The sequence below is a fragment of the Enhydra lutris genome, unplaced genomic scaffold (assembly GCF_002288905.1).
Source record: "Enhydra lutris kenyoni isolate GAN:26980312 unplaced genomic scaffold, ASM228890v2 scaffoldscaffold79, whole genome shotgun sequence".
Lineage (NCBI taxonomy): Eukaryota > Metazoa > Chordata > Mammalia > Carnivora > Mustelidae > Enhydra > Enhydra lutris.
In genome coordinates, this window is record NW_019154163.1 from 4,972,681 (window position 1) to 4,984,828 (window position 12,148).

Here is a 12,148-nt window from a genome sequence, read left to right on the forward strand (position 1 = left end):
ATTCCTGGGACCAGGCAAAATTTAGTTCTCCTACTCCTCTGCCATCTTGGACCACCATCCCAGTGGTAAACTCTAATATGACATATCATGCGCACCAGTGATTGGAAGTTCTGATGAAAATTAAGACGTTAAGAGTTGGGAAGGGATTTACACACACATGTGAAGAGTTTGTTGCCATAATCTCTATTTGTAAAATGTCATTGTATGTTGCTTTAAATCTTGATCAATGCAGTATTTGAAAGAGCTGAAGAACAATTACTTTAGCTGTAAGTGGAAAAAATTCTGTGGTAAAACAAGAGAGATTTAAATTAGTCTAAAGTTCTTTTCATCATTGAGTAGATACTTAAAAAACATTAAGTATGTAGCTATTTCCTCTATTGTTAACCTAAGAGAACATATACATTTTCCTGCTACATAAGTTCCATATGTCTTTATAATTCCCAAGTTTTCTTTTTAAAAAAATTTGAGGAGCAATGGGATGCTTTGTCGTTAAGTGTCTGCCTTTGGCTCAGGTCATGATCCCAGGGTCCTGGGATCGAGCCCCACATGGGGCTCCCTGCTCAATGAGAAGTCTGCTTCTCCCTCTCCTTCTCCCAGTCCTCCTGCTTGTGTTCCCTCTCTCACAGTCTCTCTCTCTCTCTGTCAAATAAATAAATAAAATCTTTTAAAAAAATGTTTAGTCTCTCATTTATGAAAAGTTTTATTTGCAGTAAAAAGTCTCTTAAGTCTATATAAAAATCTTGGTAAGGAAATGATGTAAGTAGTGACTAGAATTATGACATAGCGAACATTCTTTTACACCAGTGTTACCAAGGAGTTGTGAAGCACAACAGTACACTTCATTTGGAGGACTTGACTAGCTCTGAAACGTCCTCTCTTGAGTATCCTCTTTCTCCACCTTCAAAAGAATCATATATTTCCTTCTGATTTTTGTCCAAGTGTTTATGGAATCAAGGATCTGGGCTAACCTGCCATATTTCATCACTTGGTGCCATCTACACATGAGGTATTTGAACCTGGAAAGTATTTTAAGTCTAAAGGTTTGGGTTTGAAGCTTTGTGTTATGTTTAAGATATTTGGGTTTAGTATCTGAGTTAAGGTAATTTCTATGTTCTTATCTTTTTAAAGGAATCTAGTTAATTATTACAGCCTTCTAATCAGTATGAAGTCTTATTTGGCAGTTGAAATCATAGATTGGAAATTAATTGGACTTGATCTAAATGGATCAAATTGACCAATGACTTGTTTAACTAAACAATTCTTCACACTGTGAAATGAAGCTATCTTCACTTGTTTTCATGAGTGAAGAAAACTATTCCAATCTCTTGACACCAATTTTCATATATTTTTATTTATGAAGACCAATGATTATTTTGAAATGTTGCCATAAAACAATTTCAGTTAAGTAACATTTTTGGAGAGAAAAAGTATTTAAAATGGCTTTTCTCCCATCCAAGTACTAACCAGGCCCGACCCTGCTGGCTTTTCTAAGGAGTAGATCATCATATTTTGTCATTTAAAATCACTACTTTGACTTCACTTGTTTAATTTATGATTACATGCTTTAGAAACACCACTTACTGTGAAAGCCAATCTTTTTAGACATGGATGAACAAGGGGTTGCACCTACTCTTACTGAAATACCTCCCATGGCATCAGTTATCAATGGCGAACCCATGCATCAGGTAAGGATACTTTTGCTTTTTCTTTTTTCATTATAACTGATCAAATCCTTCTTGAATCAAGTATTGGCTTTTATTTTTAAAAAGTGTATCATTTTTATGATTGGTCACTTAGTTTATAAGTTTTCAGTCTTTACACAAACATTATCTTCCTTGTATGCTTTTAAAAATCCCACTAGAGACATTTAACATTAGCTTAGGTCACATATAACCTCCTTTTGGGTTGCTTTAGCTGTTTTTCCAGCCTCCCTTGACCAGCTTAAAAGTCCTGGTGTTGAAAGTTTATACTATCCACAGACGGTATCTTCTGATGAATAGTCTAAAAATATGACTGTAAAGCAGACTAACCTTCTTTCATACTCCTTATCTTTGAGTTCAATTTTCTAATATTTAAAGGTATTATTTTGAGCAGCAATGATTTCTACCTACAAAATTGGTCTCAAGAAAGAACATGTTATAGATTTAGCATTTATTCATTTGAAGAAATCTATTCAAGAAAAGTTTTTTTAAGGATTCATTTATTTAGAGAGAGAAAGCAAGGGAAGGGCAGAGAGAGAGAGAGACTGAAGCAAATTCCCCACTGTGCACAGAGCCTGATGTGGAGCTCAACCCTAGGACCTTGAGATCATGAACTGAGCTGAAATCATCCATTTAACTGACACTGAGCTACTCAGGCATCCCTATTCAGGAAAGGTCTTACCTACATATATAAGGTGAAAAGATCACTTAACTTTTTTCTTTGGAGTTCAAAAAAAAAGTAAATATTGTACTTCTGGATTAGAATTTGATTTGACATCACAATATCAAAAGGAACTGAGATAAAAATGACCTGCGTGAAATTAAGTGCCCTTTCTTTTTTACTAGATGCAGAATTATCATCTGGACAACACTGCTGGAACACAATATACTACTAATTATTCACAAACAGTGACTCATCCCAAAAGATATACCAGATGGCCTTCTTGTCCTCAATACTGGATACAACAAGTACATCTGAATTTTACCATCAGACAAGTTTTGTTTTCTGTTTTTCTTTTTTTGTGTTTTTTTTTTTCCTGGAGAGTAGGAATTGGTCTTTCCATGTCAATGAACCTATTTTCTATGACCTTATTATATTAAATTTTACTTGGTTGGGGGAGGACCCATTACTTAGAGATATTGAATTTCTCCTAAGTGCCCATTGATCCTAATGTACTCTTCTTCTTGAGCATTTCAGATCCCAGTAACTAGTGAGTTTGAATATTTTTCAAATTAAGAATAATGAACCTCCATACTATTTTCCAGAGTAGATGTACCAGTTTGCATTCCCACCAACAAGAGAGTATGAAGGCTCCCCTCTCTCCAGATCCTCACCAACACGTATTATTTCTTGTGTTAATTTTAGTCATTCTGATAGGTGTGAGGTACTATCTCGTTGTAGTTTTGATTTGCAGTTCTCTGATGGTCAGTGATGTTGAACATCTTTTCATGTGTCTGTTGGCCATCTGGATGTCTTCTTTGGAAAAATGTCTATTCATGTCTTTTTTTTTTTTTTTTTGCAGTTCAGTTCTTTTTTATTTTTTTCATGTTACATTAGTCACCATACAGTACTTCATTGGTTTTTGATGTAGTGTTCCATGATTCATTATTTATGTATGTTCTTTTTTAACTGGATTATCTTTGGGGGTGCTGAGTTTTACAAGTTCTTTATAGATTTTGGATACAAGCTCTTTTTCTGATAAATCATTTGCAAATATCATCTCTAATTCCATAGGCTGCTTTTTAGTTTTGTTGACTATTTCCTTCACTGTGCAGAAGATTTTTATCCTGAATGAAATTCCAATAGTCTGTTTTTGCTTTTTGTTTCCCTTGCCTCAGGAGACATATCTAGTAAGATATTGCTACAGCCAATGTCCAAGAGGTTGCTGCCTTTGTTCTCTTCTATGATTTTAATGGTTTCCTGTCTCACACTTAGGTCTTTCATCCATTTTGAGTTTATTTTTGTGCATGGTACAAGAAAGTGGTCAAGTTTCATTTTTCATGTGTCTGTTTTTATGCCAGTACCATACTATCTTGATGACTATAACTTTAAAGTATAACTTGGAAGTCTGGAATTGTGATGCCTCCAGCTTTGCTTTTCTTTTTCAAGATTGCTTTGGTTATTTGGGGTATTTTGTGGTTCCATACGAAGTTTAGGATTGTTTGTTCTAACTCTGAAAAGATGTTGGTGGTATTTTGATAGGGATGTATTAAAGGTGTAGACTGCTTTTTTTTAAAGATTTTATTTATTTATTTGACAGACAGAGATCACAAGTAGGCAGAGAGGCAGGCAGAGAGAGAGAGGAGGAAGCAGGCTCCCCACCGAGCAGAGAGACCGATGCGGGGCTTGATCCCAGGACCCTGGGATCATGACCCGAGCTGAAGGCAGAGGCTTTAACCCACAGAGTCACCCAGGCGCCCCTGTAGACTGCTTTTGATAATATAGGCATTTTAACAATATTTGGTCTAACCCATGAGCATGGAATGGTTGTCCATTTCTTTGTGTCAACTTCAATTTCTTTCATAAGTGTTCTACAGTTTTCAGATCACAGGTTGTTTACTCTTTGGTTAGGTTTATTCCAAGATATCTTATGGTTTTTGTGCAATTGAAAATGGAACTGATTCCTTAATTTCTCTTTCTGCTGCTTCATTATTGGTGTATAGAAATGCAACTGACTTCCATGCATTGATTTTTATCTTGCAACTTTGCTGAATTCCTGCACCAGTTATAGCAATTTTAGGGTGGGGTCTTTTGGGGTTTTCTATATAGAGTATCATGTCATCTGCAAATAGTGAAAGTTTGATTTTTCTTTGCCAGGTTGAAAGTCTTTTATTGCTTTTGTTGTCTGATTGCTGTGACTAGGTTTTGTGAGACTATGTTAAATAAAAGTGAGAGTGGACATACTTGTCTTGTTCCTCAAAAAGTTAAAAATAGAACCACCTTATGATCCACAATTGCACTACTAGGTATTTACCGAATGGATACAAAAATACCAATCTGAAGGGATATATGCACCCCCATGTTTATAGCTGCATTATTTACAATAGCCAGATTATGGAAACAGTACAAATGTGCATTGACTCATGAATGGATAAAGAAGATGTGTTGTATATATATACACAATGGAATATTATTCGGGCATAAAAAAGAATGAATTCTTGACATTTGCAATGACACAGATGGAGCTAGAGAGCATAATGCTAAGGTGAAATGTCAGAGAAAGACAAATACCATATGATTCCACTCATATGTGGGATTTAAGAAACAAATGAATGAAGGAAAAAAGGAGGAAGCAAGAAGTGGGCCCTTAACTACAGAGAACAAACTGTTGGTTGCCAACATGGAGGGATTAGGGGGATGGGTTAAATATATGATGAGGGTTAAGGAATGTACTTGTTTTGATGAGCATTGGGTGCTGTATGTAAGTGTTAAATAACAAAATTATACACTTGGTACTAATATTACATTGTATGTTAACTAACTGGAATTTAAATAAAAGTTTTAAAAAATGACAATGATTTTTCTTAGATTAACAGAAAAGTATGTCACCAAAGAATGGTTTATTTCTAGATTATATTGGTTCAAGTTAATCCTGGGGAGACCCTCACCATCAAGTCTGATGACGGGAATATTCAGAATATCCAAGGTCAGTAGAAGTATAATTAGATGTGTGTTTCTTGAAAGCAAATAGGGTAAATTTAAATATTAGTATGAAATGACTTTACTAGTAATCTATTCCATTAGTATCCCTTCCCATCTGAGCCAGATGGAATCCTCTTAAATTTATATGGTCCTCATAGGAGCATAGTATCAATATAATAACTAGGGCTCGTGTTGCTAGTCTTACCAGAGATCTTCATGTAAGTTACTTTTTTAATTGAAGATTAACTCAGTAATTTCACTTGAAAAAGTTCACATCTGGCATACACTGACAGTGACTGATAGTTTTAGATTCTTTTCTTATAGGGGAGGACAACCGAGGCCTTCAGAGAGCTCATTCACTCATACATTCAAGTATTCTTTTAGTGCCTATCATGTTCTAGCACTGTACTAGGTATTCAAGATAGAACACTATACAGGAGGGGGATAAATTATTTATATATACATTTTAGTTTGCTATATATATGTATACATACATAGCAAATGTATAGCACATAGAATTGATTCCATAGTAATATGAAATTAACATTTACTTCATACAAGATTTAATATTATTTCAAATTGTGATGATTGTTTTTGTTCTTATGCCAATTATTTTGTATCCTGAAGTGCTTTAGAGCTATGTCTCAAAAATTTTTCAAAACATTATCATTTTTTAAAAAATTATCATTTAGCAATGGATTCCATATGGCTGCTATATAAAGTTTATTACAAACTCATATTATTTTCCCCATTATTAAAAGTAAATACCATTCTAGGACTTGAGAGCCACATAGATTTTTAAAACTAAGCAATAATTATAATTCAGATAAACAAAAGAATGATGACTCATAAAAGTTTCCATTCTGTGTTGGATTTTCAGTTCCTATGCAATTGTATGTTTAAGACAGTAAGACTATCTAATGTAAATGTAGGGTATCATGGGTAGCATTGGGTCCTTCTCTATATTATTCTGTTTTCTAAAAGCTATTTCACTTTACTATTATCAATGAAAAGCTTAAAATTAAAGTTTTCTTATGTAACATCACTAAAAGAAATCTATTTTGTGGTTCAGAGTAAAACTTTTATTATTCAGTATATACATAAGTAAAAGAACAATTTACTGGAAAGCTGATACTTCCTTTTTATTAGTGTTTAAATTTACCAATGTTTTTATAATATAAACTTTGCCCAATCCCCATTATGTTGCTTTATTTTCCATCAATTGTGATGAATTTCCATTGATTCATCTACATTCATACCTAGTTTCCCTTGCAAGTAAGCAACAGACACTTTGAAAATGGTTGGCTGTTGTCAAAGCTTGGAACTGGTTTTCACTGTGAAAAGCTAAATGGACTTTGTTTAAAGTTATTAAGGAATTTATTAGTAATAATTCTCTTTTAGGACCCGCTGATGTACCTCTGATGTCACCAAGTGGTACCCTGCCACCAATATATCTTCCTCCTGGTTACATGTCTCAGGTATATGAGTATGGTTTTTTGTTTGTTTGTTTGTTTTTGTTTTTGTTTAAAGATTTTTATTTATTTATTTGACAGAGAGAGACCACAAGTAGGCCAAGAGGCAGGCAGAGAGAGAGGAAGGCAGAGAGAGAGGAAGGGAAGCAGGCTCCCTGCCGAGCAGAGAGCCCAATGCGGGGCTAGATCCCAGGATCCCGGGATCATGACCTGAGCTGAAGGCAGAGGCTTAACCCACTGAGCCACCCAGGCGCCCCTATGAGTATGGTTTTATTTAGTATTTAGCCCTAAGGCATCATTTAACAGTTATTATGTCACTATATGATAGAACTTCTGAAATACCATTTAGTTGTTCATTTTATTATCATCATTGCTAAAAAAAAAAAATGCAGTCAAACTTAACTGAATCTCCCTTAGGTTGTCTTGTAAATAATTCCTTATTCATCTAATGAATTTGCATCTCGTCATATTCATTAATCCTCTATTGTTTTTTGTTTCTGAGTACTGTAACCAATCTTGATTACCTATTACAGTTGCTACAGTAATGGCTTTTGATAGTGTGTAAGCTTTGTTCCCTAAAATTACATATTTTCTGTTCAGTAATATTTCATTCTCAGTTGCTGGACAACAAAGGGCATGTTTTTATAAATTCCTCAAATATTTACCAAGCACTAAAGTGGAAAGGGAAGTATGTCTCCTATAGACATTAACAAGAGATTTCATGGCCTCTAAATTTTATAACTGGGAATATGTCTTTTCCTATTGCACAGCTGTGGAATTCAGTAACATGATAAATAAGTCAATATAATATGGTTTGATTCTAAATGGAATTACCTATTTCAACAATAACTAACAAAAATACAAATGCATGTACCTTTTCAGCTAGCAATGCCACTTTGAAGAATTTATCCTACAGATGTGTTTTTCACAAATTTGGAATAATAAATGTACAAAATTATTCATTACAATATCATTTGTGATCATGGAAGGCTGCAAACAATGCACACACTTTTCAATGGAGGACTGTGTACAATGGAGGATATCCAAATAATGGAGTACTATGCAGCTATGCAAAACAGTGGGGTAGTTCTATGTACTGACATAATAAGATCTTTAAGATACATTGCTAAGTGTAAAAGGCAAGGTACAGATAGTAATAATGCAAATAATGTTTCTTTTTATGTAATACAGAGGGAAAATAAGAAACTATTTCTTGCTTGTATAGACAAATTCTGGAAGGATTCATAAGAAACTAAGAACAATAGTAGATATGATTTAGGAGGGAAATTTTACATTTTTTTATACTTTTTGGTTTAAACAACGTCAATATATTATCTATTGTTAAAAAATTACCTTTTTGAAAGCCATACATATGGAGATGAGGAAGAATTATCTTGTCTTTTGCTTGACATAGTTTCAATTGGTTATTACTTTTTGATCCCTTAGGTTTTCTAAATTAAGAGCACAGGATATAATTCTAACTTAGTTTTAAAATGACAACTTTTATTAATTCTAATATGTTTATATGGTTCTGTCTTCCAACTTAGGTGGTGGAAGAAAATGGCATTCGCAAAATCATCATTGTGCCTCAGACAAGTGACTATCGTACAACCATGCCTGCTCCTATACCACAAGTATCACACTTCATTGGACCACCCCCTCCTATGTATCCACAAGGTCCTCAACTTATGTATCCCCCAGCTCAAGGGGAATTTCCACCGCCTTATATCCAAGAGCCTTTGCCACAGCAGTTGCCACCACCACCACCACCACCACCACAGCTGCCACCACAACCGCTGCCACCACCACAGCTGCCACCACCACAGCTGCCACCACCACCGATGCCACCACCGCCAATGCTACCACCACAGCTGCCACCAGCACCGATGCTACCACCACAGCTGCCACCACCACCGATGCCACCACAACCGCTGCCACCACCACCGATGCCACCACCACCGATGCTACCACAAGCAACATTTATGTACCAAGAGCAGCACGGTAGTATATAATTTTCTTAAACAGGAAATATTTTGAGTTTGTTAAAATTAAGAGTTTTGGGAAATTATTAAAATGAAAAAAGTAGAAAGTAGTAACATTTCCATGAATTATTTCATTTCATGCAGGCATATTAGGATTAATAAAAATGAGTACTGGTTTGTGTTTAAACATAATTTTCTATATATTTTTGTACTTGATATGACATTGACTTGTGATATTTATTTTTACTGGTTGGGTCTGTAAAATCATATTGGAAAATTATAAGAGTGTTTTAATTATTAATGCCACACAGTGGGAATATAAATGACACTGAAGGGTCAAAAATATAATCATCTTAGGACATTAAAATTTGGAAGTGGAGTTATTTCCTAGGAAAACAATATCTGCTCATATTTTTCTTTCTGTACATATCAATACATTACAAAAATATAGACCTAATATCTGTATTAAAGCAAAACAGGAAAAATTTTAAAAATAAAACATTGCTTATCAGTGCTTTTTTTTTTTGGTTTGAAGATTTAAAAGACCTTGAGATATGTAATTATTATAATTACTAAGCAGTACTCCATTGTCTTTTTTAGAAATTTATTCCCATGGAAGAGCAAATTATAACCAGTTTGATGAAAGGGCTGTTAACATGGGAGAACATATGAAGAAAAAAATGAGAGAAGGCCAACTTGGAGGACACAAGACTAGCTATATAGTTAACAACACCTCTTTGCCTGTGAAAAAAAACAATGATTTTTCCAGTATGCCTCCTACTCCAAACACTTACACTGTGGACTATGCTCCAAGTACCTACACTGTTGACAATACCTTGAGCACCTACACTGTGGAGAATGCTCAACACACCTACACTGTTGACAGTGCATCAGGTACCTACACTGTAGACAACACTACAAACACTTACACTGTGGACAATGTTCCATGTACCTACACTGTGGAAAATACTTCGAGCCCCAACACTGTTGAAAATACTTTGAGCACTTATACCGTGGATAATGCTCCATGTACCTACACTGTGACCAGTGCTCAGAACATTTACATTGCTGACAATACTCCCAGTACTTACACTGTTGACAACTCTCCAAGCACTCATATTGCTGACAATACTTCCAACAATTCTTCCACTGACCATATCCCTAGTACTTCCACCACAGACAATGCTCTTCCTTCCACCACTGATAGTGTTTCAGGCCCTTCCAGCACTAATTATGTCCCCAATACTTCCATTTCTGACAGTACTCCCAGACCATCACCTATTGACAGCACTCCAAGTTCTTCCATTTCTGACCATGCTCCCAACACTCCCATCTCTGAAAGTGCTCCCACCACTTCTACTATTGATGGTGCTCTCAATGCTGCCAGCAATTCCAACACTGCCAGTGTTCATTTTGAGACTAGTCACGGAAAGAAATGGAGTGCTACAGAAAGTGGAGACATCAAGCAGAAACCAGGTGGAAAACAAAGCAAGATCGCATCATCAAATGCTGCAGAAAAAGGTAAGGTCAGGAGTTTGGCTTTGTCGCCAATGAATAAACATCCTTATGTTTAGGAATCTCAGTGTATATTAAATATTTAAGTGCTGTTTTGTTTCCATTTCCTCTTATCCTCTTTATACCCCTAAATCTAAACTCTTAATGAAACCACAGTTGGGATACCTTTTTAAATCATGGAGAAATGACCATCCTCATACAAAATGTGTCATATATCTTATGTGTACACCACATAATTCTTTTCTAGTTGTCTGCCACTGAAACATTGCAAGTTACTCTACAGTCCTAATGAATTCACATTATTTCATTTAAAGTGTGGACTCTGTCTTTTGTTAGAGTTTGTTTAATAACATACACTTTAGACTGCTCTCTTCTTTTAAAATTTTAATGTAAATTGCTACTAGATGTTTAGTAGCTCTCCTGGTGATGATGTATTTGCAGTGGGATAATAGACATCTAACTTCTTTCTTTTGTCTTTACCAATGTAATATTTTATTTTGGGGTGTTTCCTTTTAGAATGCATAACAGAACATGGAAAGTCATGCTGTTTCACCATTGAGAAACCTGTAGTAAGTAACTAAAGTGAATATTTAAGTATTCCTTTTAATTTACTTTTTCATTCTAAAATATGCAAGTTCACTGATATTTTTCTCTAGTAAAGTTTTAATTTGAAGCCTTTTTTGGTTAAAATTTCATAATCTCCATTAGCTATTCAATACATAAAGATTCAGAATGGTATTATTAAATATAATATTAATAGCATTGTTTAATCACAGTATTTAAGCACCTAATATGAGGAGAACAATATATTTAGCATCAAAAAGTCTGAGGTAAATATTATATCATAAATTACAGATTATATTTTTTAAATACCCTACTTGAATTTTTGTTATTTAATTTAGGTTTCTGATATTCAAACAAGATCTGCTACTATTTCATGGAAACTACATTGTTCTGACAAATGTGATCACACCAAATCTCCTGTGACATTTGAACTGGCAATATCTAATAGTGGTAAAAATGGAAAATATAAAAATGTATATGTGTAAGTCTCTTTTTAATCTTTCTCATTTCTCATAATTCAATTCAAATATGCTATCTAAATGTATAGACCTCAACTTATACCTATGCTGAATTCTAAAGATTTTTTTCAGCAATTTTGTCTAAGCTTTGAATGCAATTTCATACTAAAATAGTTTTATGAATGGTGGGTGGTTGCTAGGTCAGTCCTTGAAATTCATTGAATCATAAGTATGTTAGTGCTGAGAAGGATCTTAAATATCAACTGGTCCATTCTCTTCAGTTTACAGCTTTCCTATTTGACAAGTTTAGACTCAGGGAAAAAAATGTTCCCTCCAATTCTCCCTTTTCTTTTTTCACTTAGGTCATTTTAGGGGAAAAAAAATTTCACTTTATGGTAGGCTACACAAGTGAGGTATTTATGTCGCAATTGGATTTAAGACAGACTTTCCTGGAAATTTCATTATAGAAGCTAGTTATAAGGTGGAGCTATGATAGCAGCAGGATGAGCTTAGGTATGTGTTCAAAAGATACAACCAGGAAAAAAAAGAGAGAGAGATACAATCAGGACTAGGAAAGATACAGTGGATGACACAGCAAGAGCATACCCAACCACTCTGAACAAACAGCTTTTCGACTGAATGAGGACATGTAATCTAAGAACAAACAGAGGCACAGGAGAAAGTAAATCCCAAGTGAGGAAGAACAAATTCCTTTGCCCACCAAACAATTATGCAAGAAATAAGTCAGAGATCTGGAGCTGTCTCTACAGCACTTTTAAAATGATAATGCACTTTAAATTTCGTTTACTAGAAT

At 34.7% G+C, this 12,148-nt stretch overlaps 1 protein-coding gene across 1 annotated transcript in view; it reads left to right on the forward strand.

Annotated features, from left to right (window-relative positions):
• The first annotated feature begins 1,604 nt into the window (after positions 1-1,604).
• The window catches only part of LOC111160908 (fibronectin type III domain containing protein 3C1-like), a 51,279-nt gene continuing 40,735 nt past the window's right edge, over positions 1,605-12,148 (forward strand). Inside the window, exons 1-8 of the mRNA XM_022524297.1 lie at positions 1,605-1,685; positions 2,547-2,669; positions 5,272-5,347; positions 6,745-6,821; positions 8,363-8,816; positions 9,398-10,318; positions 10,829-10,881; positions 11,215-11,357. Coding sequence (XP_022380005.1) covers positions 1,605-1,685; positions 2,547-2,669; positions 5,272-5,347; positions 6,745-6,821; positions 8,363-8,816; positions 9,398-10,318; positions 10,829-10,881; positions 11,215-11,357 — 1,928 coding nt within the window. The remainder of the gene's footprint in view (positions 1,686-2,546; positions 2,670-5,271; positions 5,348-6,744; positions 6,822-8,362; positions 8,817-9,397; positions 10,319-10,828; positions 10,882-11,214; positions 11,358-12,148) is intronic.